The 16200-nt window shown below is 43.4% G+C and overlaps 1 protein-coding gene across 1 annotated transcript; it reads right to left on the bottom strand.

Moving 5' to 3' along the window:
• VIM (vimentin) lies at nucleotides 1–8185 on the bottom strand. The gene is made up of 9 exons (XM_065666504.1): nucleotides 7539–8185; nucleotides 7329–7389; nucleotides 3370–3465; nucleotides 3068–3229; nucleotides 2446–2571; nucleotides 1509–1729; nucleotides 1353–1396; nucleotides 882–967; nucleotides 1–368 (listed from the first exon to the last, which is right to left on the bottom strand). The coding sequence occupies exons 1-9, from the start codon at nucleotides 8078–8080 to the stop codon at nucleotides 327–329; spliced, it is 1380 nt and encodes a 459-aa protein (XP_065522576.1). The 5' UTR covers nucleotides 8081–8185; the 3' UTR covers nucleotides 1–326.
• Nucleotides 8186–16200: the final 8015 nt, after the last annotated feature.

Below are 16200 nucleotides of genomic sequence, written 5' to 3'. Positions count from 1 at the left end.
GCCATTTTCCAAAGATTTATTGAAGTAGCGACAGGTTGCTCATACTGTGCTGGAAAAAGCAGTTTTATTGAATTCAGATACTTAAAAACAGTATTGCAGCACAAGATATTGCTATTTGTAAACTAGACTCCATTGTAAACTCTAATCTTTCAGGGAGAGTCAGTTTGCAAGATCTAAGACCTATTTCCTAGCATAATAATCTTGCGCTCATGGAAAAACTGCAGAAAGGCACTTGAAAGCTGTTTCTTCCTTTAAGACATGGACTTTTTAAATCTTGCTGGTAAGAATTTCTCCTGCATTTATAAGTATGCATCTTCACTTCAGCTTTACTCCAAGTCATCATGATGCTGGGAAGTCTCATTAATAACCTGTTGATAAACAGAGACGCTTGCATTAAGTTTTAGTAGGAAGATTGTTGGGTTTTCTACAGGTAGAATTCAAACATCTGGTACCACAGAAGTGTGAACAAATGAGTATCAACTCTCACTTCTAGATGAGAAGTTCTAGATGGCAAACAGTGTGCACAAACCATTTAAACTTTGGCTTGGTATGAAAGCAGTTTCTTGTCCCAAACAAGCACCACTTTATCGCCACGTTTTCCTCGGGTGATGCGAGAAATCTTTTGAGAACTTGCTAACTCAGCTGAACTTAAGCACTCACTACACAGGTAACTGTCAGCCACTTAAGGTTTCATTATCGGATGAATTTTGCAATTGTTTCCACAAAAGCCATTTGCTACATTTGTATGTTCAGTCACGCAGCTCAGACTGACAGATGCTGTTCTACTCAATACCTAATACCCTATAGAGGCTGCACTGACCAGTAAGCAAATTTAGAGAGTATTTTAAGGTAAAACCAGCTGTGATAAAGTTGCCACCAACCTGTCCGTCTCTAGTTTCGACAGTCTTAATTAGAAGTGTCCTCTTTGAGTGAGTGTCCACCATTGGCTGAGACTCAATGTTAGTTTCTGCAGAACAGAATGCATCATTAGTCATAGTCTAGATGAAGTCCTTCCTCAAAGAAATGAAGGGTAACAGATTTTAGTGCCTAATTTCAGAATCCTAATTTATATATGAAGAAGTCTCCTGCTCTGAATAATAAGCTAATCTTCTCCATTTTCTGTCTGTTCCCCTTAAAGCACTTTCAGCAGGCATCTAAACCAATCACCCACTATGCACTGATATTTAAAAACATCTGTGCCCAGGAACAAAGTTGCTCCTCCCACCCAAGCTTAAGTAATGGAAAATAATGTAGTTATATCTAAGAAATAATCACACACAACTGCACCTATACAAGTTCAAATACTAAAGGAAATTGTTCAGGACTCTTTTGCTAATGATAAAACAGCTTACCTCTCAGGTTCAAAGAAGCAAAGGTTGGAATAGGCATGTTAATCCTGAGCAAAAAAAAAAAAAAGAAATGGATACAGTCAGACATGGTGCCTAGTCAGACATTAGAGTGTCTTCTAGTAATTGCTATTTAGAAAAGTGTCTGCACGTGACATTTACCTGCTCTCTTCACCCTCCAGCAGTTTTCTGTAGGTGGCAATCTCAATATCAAGAGCCATCTTCACATTCAGCAGGTCCTGGTACTCGCGGAGATGGCGAGCCATTTCTTCCTTCATGTTCTGAATCTCGTCCTGCAGACGGCCAATAGTGTCTTGGTAGTTAGCAGCTTCGACAGCAAAATTCTCCTCCATTTCATGCATTTGGCGCTCCAGGGATTCATTCTGGAAGAGAATAACAAAGTTAAGCCCTGCTGCAGCTCAGCCACTCTTCCCCACCCTCAAGACCTTTAAATTCTTCTTTTTAAAAGCAAAGTTGAGTTGTGTTAGCATTCTTTCTGAAAGTGCCCAAACATGTCCCAAGTTTCTAATCACCTTATCTTCCCCTTGGAAAGTCAAGGCGGGTTATTCTGTTACTTGACCTGAGGTGTGCCATGTATTTGTCCTACCAGGTGGCAAAGCCATCTCTTACAGTAAGCCCAACACATGCAGTACAATTCAACATGCAGGTAGCCCTCAGTGAGGGGATTTGCAGGTTTACTATACATTTAAGCCTATTTCAAGCTACCCTTTAAGGCAGACAGGTTCTAGCAGTCGCAAGATTTGCACCTCCTTTCCACTGCTCCTCCAGCCTTTTTTACAGCTTCAGCTGTACCTGACAGAGAAGCCATAAACACTTCCAGAAAGTGTTACATGAACAGTGAATATTGTAGCAAAAGAATGAACTTGTCATTTATACCTTAAGTAGGACTAGTTGTGTATAATCAATCTAACCAGTGCATAGTAGGACAAACTGAGATCACAGCATCCTTTTGCAAAGTACTAATATGCAGCTGTATTGTATGGGTGATCAGCTGCATTCACATTTGTATTAACAATTAAACTGCAGTGTTAAAGCTGCAAAGGGGAGAGTGTCCCAGCCACTCCTGTCTTCTACTTACGCTTCCCTTAAGGGCATCAACTTCGCAGGTGAGAGACTGAATCTGTCTGCGGTATTCATTAGCTTCTTGTTTGGCCTGGCGCAGGGCATCGTTGTTCCTATTAGCAGCTTCGGAGAGATCTGCAAACTGTGGAAATCCCCAGCTTGGTTAGCATAACCCTTCAACATAGATGGTAGAACAGGCTTTTTCTGAGCACAGCATTTGAGGGCAACTGAAGCCACTACAAGTCTTAACACCCAAGACATTTAAATATTAGCATTACTCTTAAAATTCCTTTCTAATTGTTACATTGGAATTTGTCATCAAACCTTTCATATTTGTTTCCCTGCCCTGTCTATTACCCATCTTTTCACCATTTTTTCACCCATTCACTCCTTTCTCTGGTATTTCATCCAATATAGGGAAGACTCCAAGTATGGACCCATTACTCTGATGCTGTACTTCTATAGGACAGAATGTTTCCAGCTGCACTCTTCCTAGACTAGGAGTTTAAAGAAGACTGTGCCACGGCTGTGTTCATATCCAGTAGAGAGACAGAGGGAACACCAAGTTCCCTCTGAGCTACAGCAAAGCTCTTCTGTACAGTTAGAGTGCCTGATGCATCTGAACAGATTTTACTTACTTTGGACTTGTACCACTCTTCAGCTTCCTGAAGATTCTTAGCAGCAACGCTTTCATACTGTTGGCGAACGTCACGCAGGGCAGCAGTAAGATCAGGCTTAGAAACATCCATATCAATTTGGATGTGCTGTTCCTGGAGTTGGGCCTGCAGTTCTCGGATTTCCTTAGAGAGAAGCAGACACTCAGTGTTACTACATGACAGCATATGGAACGTACACAGATTGAGACTCTGGGCCAGAGCTAGTGAAGAGCTTACTTGCTCACTAGGCTGCATCTAATCACAAACCTTTTTATTCAGCTTACCTCATCATGAAGCTTCTTCAAGAAGACAATCTCCTCTTGCAGGGACTCGACTTTGCGCTCAAGGTCAAGACGTGCCAGAGAGGCATTGTCAACATCCTGACCAGACAGAACAATAATTAGCAATCTTACAGAACTAATGCAGAGAAGTCTTTTACAGCAGGCTCAGTAGCATACAGACTGATGCTACACCTGAGCTTTTTGGCAAGACAATATGAAACCAAGAACTGTGAAAAACCTTTTTTCTACCTCCTCCCCTAGCCTCAGAGACCACTATGTGCACCTTTATTGTGATTTCAGGAACTATGCAGAATCTGAAGTGTATTGCTGAGCATGATCAAGAGCATACACTGAAAAAGAGTTAGTCTTGCAATTTGTAAAATTACATTTTTTCCAGTGGGGGCTTGAATTACAACCCATGTGCCTACATGCCTATCACATGGCTTAATTTCTTATGGACTCCTTGGTGATCAACTACAGAGTCCTTTGGGTCCACAGACTTATAAAGCTAGTGAGGCACATACAGGAACTGCAAGCATTTACTGTGGTTCCAAGTGGCTTGACAGATGTCCCTTGAGAAAAGGAAGGTATGACCATAAACGCAGACACAGTTAGTCATCATTGCCTACACCCTCTCTGTAGCTGCCAAAGACTCCACCTCTGGCTGGATGGAGATAGTCTTAATCAACAGCAAAAATTCATTTAAGGCTTAACAGAAACTATGTCATGAATATTACATGGGAGCTGCTTGAATGAATTCAAAAACATAATTTAAGACTAAACATTGATGGGTAACTTCTTACATTTTAAACATGCAGGACAATTAGCTTGAAAAGGGGAAAACTGTTACTTTCATACTAGTTAAATACAGGGCTTCCTGCTTACATTCACTTGGTAATATACCAGGGTTTCACAGCTTACTTTAAAGCTGTTTCGGACTGCCCAATACATAAACATTCCTAATCAGCAGTTCTCAATTTTATGGCACTTTTGAAATAAGGAGTGTTTTCTTTGGACTCTTAGAAAGCCATTCCTTGGGTCCCTCTTACTCTGGGGTAAGGTTCTTGCTCCAGAAGAATTCTTCCATTTTCTTTATCCAGTAAAACACCCCAGAACTTCCCTATCATTTTCAGTGTTACACCCACACTGTTCTTATTGGCTCTGTTTTTCAATTCAGAGAATTCTCTCATTCATTTGTTCTCCTACCCCAAGGAAACTGGATATCATTTTGGTAGGAAATTATACGGCTATGGCCAACATGTATGCACAGACATCCAAAGGGTTTCCAGTGGATTTTACAGAAACCTACATCCTATCGATTTTTTCAGGACAACTGACCAGATAAAGGCTTTTTAGTAGCTTATAATAAATTCAAGGCATCTTAAATTGAAGACACTTAGACTGCATGGTGTGTATTTTACTATATACCTTATCATTAAGCAAGGGAGTAAAGAATCAATGTATCTGTACTTCCTAGATGTACAGAGAAACACAAATTAATAAGCTACCTGTAGCCTGAGCAAACCAAGTGTAAGGCATCCATACATGCAACTGGACAACGCATTGACTTTATTATCCTAGGAGATTCTTTAATGCCAGACACAGTTTGCAGGGTTGAGCATCCATGGTTACTTTGGAAAAACCTCACATTAGCCAGGAGCAGACCTGTTAGTCTTGTCCTAGGTTCAGGACCTATTCTTTGCTGCCAGAGTAACTGGCAAAGCTGCTGTAAACAACTTTCTCACTAACTGTGATGCTTACTTTGTCCCAAAGAGAAGATCTCACTGAGCCTTTAGCTTCATTTTATGCAGTACAGCCCTCAGCATATGAATAAAATCATATCTTTGCTCAGGAGAATAAATTAAAATTCACAGTACATATGAGCTGAACAGTCTCTAAAGCAAGCAGCTTTGAGAAATATAAAGTTCAAACATTTGTTCACTTTCTAACTATACAACTGCTCCATCAAGTAAATTTGATGCTACACCAGAGCAATAAAGTATCTGCTGAAGTGTTCCAAATTAATGTACACAACTTTCCAGTGCAAAATTCAAGAATATAATTGTTTAATAAAGAGCTGTGCTTTTTTATATATATATATATATATTTTTTTTTTTTTTTACAACTGAGAGTGTGTAGGATAGGAAGTAAAGGATGTTTCAACTTCCGTGTCCTCTGAATTTAATTTCACTTGCAGGACAGTAATACTTATGCTGAAACAGATGTTAAGCCTATCCTTTCATTGTAAGGAAAAACTAAATATACTGTTGTTCAAATCAAACACACCTGAATGCACCAGTTACATCATGAGTAGATTTAGTGCAGTGTTTCTACAGACAATGATTTACGATTCTTATGCTACACCTCAGGAGGTTAAGTGGATCCAGTTCTGATTGTACTGCACACACAGATTTGCTAGGGGCTCAGCTCCTGAATGATTTTTCCACAGCACAGGGAGAAGCTGGATAATGAACGTGGAATATACACGAAGCCAAGTTCATTTAAAAGCCTAGAGCCTTCATGAAATTTAGCTGATAGTTTGAAACTGAGGTAGTTTGAAGTACACCAGTTAAGTAGGAAAGATCATTTAAAAGCCAGCCTTAAGTCACAGGACTCTTCAACTGAATTCAGCAAGGAATCAGAACCGATTAGGTTCTTTAAAGCTTAAGTGCTTCTGCATGGGACATTCTGTTGGCTTAGCAGTCAAAAAAAAAAGAAGCTAAAGTTAAGGCAGCATCTTAAACCATTTTGTTTCAAGCTTCTGTCTCCCCAGCACAGACTCTGAATTCCCAGACTCCAAACGGGAGTAAGTCTCCACCAAGAGACCTGCTCTCCTTCAGAGACTATAAATACACTGTAGTCAAGAGCCTTAGCCAGGGAAACAGACAATCAAGTAATGATCAAGTGATGATTTCCTGAATGGTGACATCACTAACGCCTAAGAAGGCTTTTGGGATGAAGTCAGCCCATGTCCAGCTGTCTGGAGATAACAGCAATCACTTCCAGCCAGGAGGAATGCTACCAATACCGTTTCTCACCAGCAGCTCTTGGGAAGAGACCTTGTTTTGAGAAAGCACATTCCAAAATACCTCCTACTCCAAACAAGGCTTAATCCAAGTTGAAAGCTGGTTTGGCATATGTGAAATCCTGAGCTTAACACTTTTCGAACACTGTTTGCACAGTTGTTTCTGGCTGTCACATAAGTTTTAGTTTATCCTGGTAACATAACATCCTACAGAGGAGAAGCACTTAAGGCAACTTGTTTCTTATGTTAAGATCTTTTACAGAGGATGAATTCTGTGTTCTTAAGGGACATCCATAGGAGGCAGGCTTGCCTGCTGCGACCTCACCCCAAGGAACAAATCGTCTGCTGCATGTCAGCAGGCAACACCCATATGAAAAAACTTAAATTTGGAACTGCTGTCCAGTCATGCACTGACCAATGTGATTCATTAAAAGCGAGCTCTGGTTTATGTAAAAACTGGACCATACACATGATGGGCACTTTCGGCTAGAAATATGCTCACACCATTACACATGTAGTAAGAATTCAGCCCACTGCACCCTCCCCTCCGACACAAAGGGATCTATTATTTCAATCTGCTGCCACCACACTTGCCATAATGCCTGTATCTGCATTCCACGGTGAATCCCATAGAAACCATTAATACCCTTCAGCCAAGCGAGCAGATGGCCCCCCTTTCATTTTTATTGGATCGGAAAGCGATTCCACGTCGGAGCGCTTTCTGTAAAACAGGCTAGACTTGGATAAAGCAAGACAATGGTCTCCCTCCCCTCCCTGCAGACCGCAGCATCCCCCTAAAGAAAACAAGGAGGGTTTGCGTGAGAACCGACGGGATTCCTTTGTGCGAGGAAAGCCAACTCCGGCAGTCCCACCCTCCCGTCCCACCACCACCTCGGGCTCTCCTCCAGCTCCCGCCCTTCCTCCAGCCCCCTCGAACCTGTCTGAAGGACTGCAGGGTGTTCTCAGCTTCCTCCCTCTGAAGCATCTCCTCTTGCAACCTGGAAGGGCCGAGACAGCGGTGAGGAGAATGCGGGGGTCCCCCCGGCCCCCTCTAAGCCTCCCGCCGCCCCCAGCCCGGCTCGGGATGGTCAGGGTCCCGCCCGGGAGGTGGCTCCGAGCCCTGCCCGCTCTCCCCTCGCACACTCACTTCTCCCTCAGCCGCATGATGTCGTCGGCGAGGTTGTCCCGCTCCACCTCCACGCGTGCCTTGTCGTTGGTGAGCTGGTCCACCTGCCGCCGCAGCTCCCGCATCTCCTCCTCGTACAGGTCGCCCAGGCGGGACGTGCCCTTGCCCTTGAGCTGCTCCAGCTCGGCCAGGAGGATCTTGTTCTGCTGCTCGAGGAAGCGCACCTTGTCGATGTAGTTGGCGAAGCGGTCATTGAGCTCCTGCAGCTCCACCTTCTCGTTGGTGCGGTTCGCCTTGAACTCCGTGTTGATGGCGTCGGCCAGGGAGAAGTCCACGGAGTCGTGGAGCCGCATGGGCGGCATGCTGCTCCGCAGCCGCACCGACGTCGTCTTGCTGGCGTACATGCCGCCGGGCGAGGCGGACACGTACCGGGCGGTGCTGGGTCGCAGCGAGCTGCCCAGCGAGTAGCGGGTGCTGGAGGTGATGTAGCGGGTGCCGGCGCTGGGGCGGCTGCCCCCGCCGAACATGCGGCGGTACGACGAGTTCTTAGTGCTGATGCTCATGGCGGCGGTGCGGGCTTTGTAATCCGGGACGGGAGCGGAGCGGCTCGACTGCGCGGCGGGCGAAGAAGGGCGGCGGCCCCGGCCGGGGCCCCTTCTTATGGGGGGCCGACGCCCGCAGCGGGGCCCGCCCCGCCGATCGCCGCCCGCCCGCCTTCCGCCGCCCGCCGCCAATCGCCGGCTCTCCCGCACCGCGCCTCGCCCCGCGGGGAGGGGGCGGCGGCCCCGGGGCAAGGGGGGATGCGGGGGGGCCGCGGGCGGCTGCGGACACAAAGGCGGGCTGCGGAGCGGGAGGAGGTGCAGCGCCTCCCGGCTCCCCGGGCCCGCAGGTTTCATCGCGGGGCTGTAGGAGAGCCCCGGCAAGGCGGGGACGGGGGGTGACAGCAGCGGGCGTTGAGCTCCCCCTTGCTTCGCGGTATCCCCCCAGAGTTAGCGCGGTGACTGCAGGGAGGGGCGGCAGACTTAATGCTGTGCCACGGGACAGGCAAAGTAAATAACCCAGGATGCGTGCTTAAAAAAATCCTCTTTAGGTATGAGGTGTATCTTCTTAAGAACTTGTTTCCTTTCTTTTCTTTCTTAGCTTTCTGAAAGAGAGTAAGATCAGGGAAGAGTGATGCTAACTATTCACAAAGGGCTGCCAGCTGTCTGAAAAATAATGTCTCTGTCTTAAGCTTCCCTCACCGCAGCAATCTTAGATTCCACTTCTGGGCTGAAAATACAACCCTTACAGCCTAAGTGTGTTGTTTTCTTTTGTGTAGCTGAAGGAGCATTTACACAACTAAGGCTTAATTCTGCCATCATTGTAACAAGGATCCCAGCAATAACTGTTTTCTTTTTCAGTGTGGACAAAACATTATTGAAATAGCTGCCATTAGGATCTTTTCCTGGATGCAAGCCTTCTAATAACTGGGATAGTGGCAGACTTGATTTTAACAAGAGGCTTGTCTCCACACTGTTGTGCCCAACAGACTTTTGTCTCCTGTACCCAATAGATAAAATGCTAATTATTCATTAGACATGATCTACAAATATTCTATGCGTGTAGCATAAACAGCCATACAAAAATCCCAGTGTTTCAAGAGCAATTTTACTGCCAAGATGGGGCTACCAGTGCTAGAGGAGAATGATGTACAAGGCAACAGCAATGGCATAAAATTTAACAGAAAAAAACTCAGACTAAGTAGCATTAGATTGTTTCAATCGGGATGCTGAAGTTATTTAAAGGAGATGACAGAATCCCTGTCATTTAGATAATTTAGAACTTGAGTGGCCAAAGCATAACTCATAGAATCATAGGCTCATACAATGGCTAGGGTTGGCATGGACCTTATGATCATTTGGTTCCAACTCCCTTGACATGCGTAGGGATGCCTCACACTAGACCATGTTGCCCAGAGCTCTGTCCAGCCTGGCCTTGAACACTGCCAGGAATGGACCATTTACCACTTCTCTGGGCAACCCATTCCAGTGCCTCACCACCCTCACAGTAAACTTCTTCCTTATATCCAATCTAAACTTCCCCTGTTTAAGTTTAAAACCATTTCCCCTTGCCCTACTGCTACAGTCTCTGCTGAAGAGTCCCTCTCCGGCACCCTCGTAGACCCCCTTCAGATACTGGAAGGCTGCTGTGAGGTCTTCATGCTTTGTTGAACTTCATGAGGTTGGCATCAGCCCACCTCACAAGCGTGTAGGGTCCCTCTGGATGGCATCCCTTCCCTCCAGCATATCAACCGAACCACACAGCTTGGTGTCATCGGCAGACTTGCTGAGGGTGCACTCAATCCCACTGTCCCTGTTGCTAACAAAGATGTTGAACAGGATTGGTCCCAACACTGACCCCTGAGGGCCACCACTTGTTACCAGTCTCCATTTTGGACATTGAGCCATTGACCATGACTCTTTGTGTGCGGCCATCCAGCCAGTTCTTTACCCACCAAGTGGTCCGTCCTTCAAATTTATGGGTCTCCAGTTTAGAGACAAGGATGTTGTGCAGGACAATGTCGAACGCTTTGCACAAGTCCAGGTAGGCGATGTCAACTGCTTTGCCCCATGCATCAGTTCTGTTGCGCTGTCTGGCCCTCTCCTAGCTCTTTATTTAAGCCATCAAGTTTGAGCTGTAAGCTTTTGTGAGCCTTGGCAGAAAAGTACACACTCCTTCTATGAGCAGGCGAAAAAGTAAACCACTACATAACCAACAACCTCACAGAGTAAAGATATTTTACTCAGAAGTACTGACAGTTGTAGCAGATTGTTGTTTTTTTAAAGGTGTGCTGTATCCAATCTGTTTTTCCTAATGGAGCACAACTTACTTATACTCCACATAACCTTTAATGGCACACACATGCAACAATCAGCCTTCATTCAAAAACTGCTTTGCCCCTAAAATGCAAGGAGGCGTTTGTTTTAGCAAATAAATATGACACCACACCCCCATGTTTTAAATGTAGTTTCCATATGTTTATGTCACCGCTGCCATATGTACTCTTGGCCACCTGCCTCTTTGCTGTTTCTCACTATGAAATTTTTCTAGAAATGTTAAGATATTGTCAGCTGTCAGGACTACAATAAACCTTTAAGTGCCTTTTGCTGGTTGGCATAAATGGAGAAAGCTCTAAGTTTCTTGTAAGGCTCTAATAAATTCAACAAACATTTGCATCCCAAACCCCAAAGGGGAACAAAAACTGGCCTCTTCAAATGCAAAAAGATCTCCACAGTACTTGTCAGGAAAGACTCTATCTCAGTGCTACAGGACTCTCAGTGGCTGGTCAGGATCTTGACCATGTCTTTCACAAAGGAGACAGCATCACTAAACACCACGTTGGGGATTATTCGTCAACTGTTATGTGTCACTTGTGTTTTTTTATTGTGATGCCTGCATTTGCAATTCCAGTGTGTAGTCAGTAAGATGCCTGGTCAGCTTGCAGTGTCACTTACCTCTAATAGAGGGTAGCTCACAGATAAGCCAATGGACTCTTAAAAAAAGAAACAGGTATTTTTATTGTAAGCCTTTCAGCTCACACTGCAAAATTGATCTTGGCATTTTTTGGCTTTTCTTTACCACAGAACTGATGCATTGGTTCACTGCCAAGAATGACATATGGAATCAAGCCCTAGAAGTGTAGCAAAAAAAATGGGTTGTTGTGTAACTCATTAAAAGGAAAACTGTGTGTGCACAGGGAGAGGGTATGGGTGCCTGAATGGCTTTATACTGAGCATCTGTTACACTAAAAATGAAAAGGTCCTTATGACAGTCAGATTTTCTTTCACAAATACCTGTTGGTCTGAAAACATCCATGAAAAAATTGTCATTCTTTTTTTTTTCATTGCCATTTCATTTAAACAGTAAGAAACTAGAGAAATTTAGTCCAAATATTGAATGTGCTTTCCACTGACTATAGACCTTGACTAAGCAGATGTGAGTGCTTTCATTAGTCAGATTTATGCACTTTTAGTAAAGTTTCTGCTTCCAGGAGGTGTCAAATGAACCATAAATATTAAATACCCACGAAAAACATTCTGTGATGCAAATGCAATCACTTTTGTTGTCAGTACCATACAGGAACCTTAAGCCCTGGTATGCATGGGGCCATAGACACTTCCCCGGCTCCATGAATATTGAACAAACTCCAGGCAAAGGGGACCTATTTTAGCATGAGGGTATGAAAGACTCTTGTTATCCTACAGCCAACTGAACAGGGACTCTCCGTAATGCACAGCCACAGCAAGTGCTGTGGCCTATCACTTGAGAGAGTGCTGTCACTTACTCTGAAAGAGCACTTCCTCCTTCAGCTGTAATATGAAAAGACTAAGACTGCTATGGTTTCGAAAACAGAAAGGTTCCTGTTTCCAAAAAATGGATTCTAGCTCTAAAACTTCAGCAGGGGCCAGTCCCTCCCTTTAGCTGGGGGCCAGGTGTAATTGAGGGGCCCCCAAGAAAGGCCAGTGCATCCAAGGAAGAGCTGGTTTTCCTGAACCCTGAATACATCTCCCGGCCCACTGCCCGGGAGAAGCTGATTTAGGCTTTTGAATACCAGTGGGCTGCAGAACATCTAAATGTGGAGGCATTGCAGTCTCCCCTTGTGAGTAACTTCTGTGACTAATTATGGTCTTAAGAAAGAAATTGGCAAATTCTTTTATGAAATGTATTTTTAAAATGATGTTGCCCACAGTTGTTGCCAGTGTTGCAAAGCACATCAAACTGGAGTGACTGGCTGCTGACTTTTACAAGGAAATTACTAGGCTCTATACTCAAAACTAACTAGGTCTGTCTTGGTTATATTATTAAACAAGCCAAGTCTCTCTTGGAAATACAATATTGGCAATATTATATTTCAATGTAAAATTAACTATATGAAACTGGCAGGGGTTTCATCACTAGGGAAGTGTTTTGAACATGACTCATGCCACCCAGTTGCATGACTTACATTTCCAGAAATTACTACTGTCGTGCATAAAGTTTCCCTCTCCTATGGCTTCTAACTGCCAAGATAGGAAGTTTTCTGCATCGAAACAGGACGTTTCTGTACCAAATCAGGTACTCATTTTCAAAGCCAGTACAACCCTCTGCCTGAGTCCCACGGTTGTCTCAAATACCATGCACAGTTCTAGCAACATAGGGAAGATAAGTTTTTCAGTTCTATCACAGGCATTGCAATTTATTTAATCCACCCCTTAAACAACAACAAAATAATTATGACAGCCTGTTTACTCCATCTAACTTAATAGCAATAGCACTGACTGCTGAATGTCAGCAATACATTTGGCAACGTCTTGAGACGTAAAGCACAAGGTTTTCCAAACTGGCAACAGGTTTGTCATGGTTTGAGGCTCAATGCTCAACCTGAAACTCTTTAAGCAAAACTAATTTCCAGAATACACAGCCCCTCAGTGCTGATCTTGGTGCCTAAAAGTAGATAATTTGAAATTTTAGCTCTCCTGGTTTCACACAGGATCACAACAGGCACTTTAGTAAGACCATTTAACTTAAATACCAGATTCTTTTCATAGTCAGCTGAAGCTTTCAGCAGGATCTGTGTAAAATGTTGTGTAATGTGCAGGGCTGCTTTTAGTCTGGGATGACTGTTTTAAATTTGAAGTCCATCTATTCATTCTCTCTTTTGGAAAAAGCTAAAAGAAGTGATTCTAGTATGTCATTAATAAACCCTGTCAGTTAGACACTTACTACTTCTTTTTGGCTGACATTTTTCAAGGCAAACTCTTTAAAGAGCTACTCTAGCCAAAAAACAATTAAATCTGAGAAGTTATTTCATTCTTCTCTCTCCCCCAGTTCCATCACATACACAAAGCATAAATAGCATAATGTTTTCTTGCCATGATATACCAGGAAATGATGAAGTCCTTTCTGAGGAAGAGGCACGACACAGCAATAGAATTGTTAATTGCATGCAGCGATTGTTCCATTCTTCCTCTGAGCTGCCCAGGACAAGCAGAATAGTATGAGCTCCTCGAGGGCCAAGTTTTTAGTAGATTCCTCAGTCCAAGTTCTTGTGCCAAATCCTTGGTTCCAATGAGACTCATAAACTGAGCGTACATTGTGTTAGCCATTCTGAGATTAGTTGGCTCCTTACAAAGGGAGAAGGCGGTGGCGCACACACCCCAAAGCTGAGAAGACCAAGTTCCTAAAAGATAAGCTGTTTCTACATGCCAGTTCTATGCCTAATTTTTTTCTACCCTAATTTTCAATTTTCAGCTCTATACCTAATTAATCCAATTGGGATTGAGGAGGGAAGATGATCCAGATTTAAGTTGATAGTATGCACAAAGTATTGTGGCTACAGGGAATGAATGTAAAATTTATTAAGTATGTGTAGAGCAGATGGTGCATATGGCTGGAGAAAGAAAAGAGCAAATATCTGGGAGAGAGGAGGCGTCCGTATTTTTTCGGTGGAAAGGTGTCCTGCTTCCCATTACAAAGACGAATTCACTGTCTACCTGAAATTTTCCCTAAGAATTTGGTCATTGGGTGGGAGGAGCTTGTGTAGGGACGACAGGAGGAAGGACGAGCAACTAAGCAGGAGCTTTGTAGATGCTTTAGTTTGCCAACTAAAGACTTTTGCCAATGTTTGTGGCTGTTTATTTGACATGGACCAGGCATTTCCCATAAACTCCATGATATGGAAGTTACCAAGCCTGTTATGTAAGTCTGAAGCACACCAGGATGAAACATCATGCAGGTCAGATATCAGGATCTTTCAAAAACAGAGGCATGGGATAACCTGCATATAGTAATGACTCTGTCCTGCAGTTGTGTTCTGAAAATAATCACCTGTGGTATCATGGGAAATCTTGAGATATATCCTGCTGATGAAGGACTATAATTAGTATTATAAATAATACTAATATAATACTAGTAATATAATATTATTGTAGAACAATAATACTACAACAATATAAATGATGCTTGGGCTGGAAATGACAATAGGAATTATGCACAATTAAGTTAGTTAATTACTTGAGTTTAATTATGTTCAGTTTTGAATAACTGTGTCCTATACCATAGGAGATGAGTGCTACATCTGACTTGGCACTGTAACTGTGATGAAGTCATCCTCAGGGACTTATCTGACATGCAGGGTTCCTGATAGACAGTTCCAACATTTTCCCATTGTATTCCTCTTATGAATTATGTGAAACATATTTGCTAGAGTCTTAAATCAGCCCAACTCCCTACAGCTGAATACTGACACTGCCAGTCCACACTGGCTTATGTCTTGTGCAAGAAGATTTCTCTTCTTCAGGAAGAACTATTTTAGGCTTTCTTGACCCATTTAGGTTAGAATTATTGAGGCTTCTCTCTCCAGACTATCTCAGTGAAAACAGTGTTTTACATTCATGGCCCTTGTTCTAAAAAAGGCTTGTTTCAACTTTAGGAAAACCCGAAGCTTTTTGTTCTTAGTTAAGGCAATACTTAATTGTGGGAAGGGACCCCCAAAGATCTAGCACCCAAAAATGGCACTTCAGTATTTTAGCTGTGGGTTTGGTTTTTTTTTTTTTTTTTTCTTTTCAGAATAACTTCTCAATTTATCCTTCATTTCAGCTGATCCTTACAAAATCTCGTGACTTCTTCAAATCTGTGCTTTTCTATAGACCATTTTCCAAGAGACTTTCTGGTAGAAAAGAGCTATCTCCCAGCCACCATACTGACATCTATAGACATATCCAAAGTGATAAAGAGAATATTTACAGTGCAATCACTTCTGTAACTGCAGTTCAAAAGTGATGTCAAATAGCTGTACATTAGCTTTACAGTAACTCATTTGCAAAGTGGCAGCAATATAGCCAGGGTGTGAGACACATCTGTGCTGCCTAGGCACCAAGTGCTCATCTTCTTGGGCAGATTTTATGGTACTTATGGTGTGCACTTGTGGTTTATCTCATTTCAAGATAGTTCAGCAAGTCCACAGTTACAGCTCTGCTGTAGATGCATTAAAGATTTCTTACTCTCTGGAGGAAACCCTGCTACTGAAATCCTACCACCATGGTGTTCAGCATAAGAGATCTCATTTCCTGTGCTAACTACCAGCTTAGTCAAAGATTAAACTCATCACATGGGACTGAATTAAAAAAAAAACAAACAAACAAACAAATATTGGGCAAGGTCTGGACTCCTTAAAAGACAAGTCTGTGGTACACAGAAAGCTTTAGGTGATACTAGATGGCCTTGTGAGCAAGAGGCATGAGCAATACCAACATAAATCTACAAGTCTTTTTTGGTTTGCACACTATAGACTGCAAATCATACAGCGATGCTGCAGGTGAAAGTTCCTGCCTTCAGCAAAATGGTAAGAGGCACATCCAGGCTCACCATCTGTACTGTTTTTCTCTCTTTTCTCTCTTTCTCCCTCGCTCTGAGAGAGCAGCAGGCATCATGCTGTTTCCTCCTGCCCCTGCAAGTGAGCTGGGATCCCCCATGCCACTATTTCATCCTGCCGGAGCGGCTTGATCTGATCCCCTATTCAGGAACACCTGGCTCTGTGCCTGCTGTCACCCATCTCCTGTGACCCTTCACGGGTGTGATTCAAAACACATTAATTGCAGCAGTAATCTGACTGACTGCAGCAGGCCTTATAGAGCTTGGAGTCTGTCTTGTCAGTCCAGTGAAG

Source organism: Lathamus discolor, chromosome 2 (assembly GCF_037157495.1).
Source record: "Lathamus discolor isolate bLatDis1 chromosome 2, bLatDis1.hap1, whole genome shotgun sequence".
NCBI lineage: Eukaryota > Metazoa > Chordata > Aves > Psittaciformes > Psittacidae > Lathamus > Lathamus discolor.
The sequence above is the reverse complement of the archived record's forward strand: the minus strand, read 5'-3'. Positions and strand labels throughout refer to the sequence as shown.

Coding starts and splice junctions, on each gene's coding strand:
- VIM (XM_065666504.1), bottom strand. CDS start 8,080: ATGAGCATCAGCACTAAGAACTCGTCGTACCGCCGCATGTTCGGCGGG. Junction 7,390..7,538: donor ATCATGCGGCTGAGGGAGAA/GTGAGTGTGCGA, acceptor CGGCCCTTCCAG/GTTGCAAGAGGAGATGCTTC. Junction 369..881: donor TCGAAACTAGAGACGGACAG/GTTGGTGGCAAC, acceptor GTTTATCAACAG/GTTATTAATGAGACTTCCCA.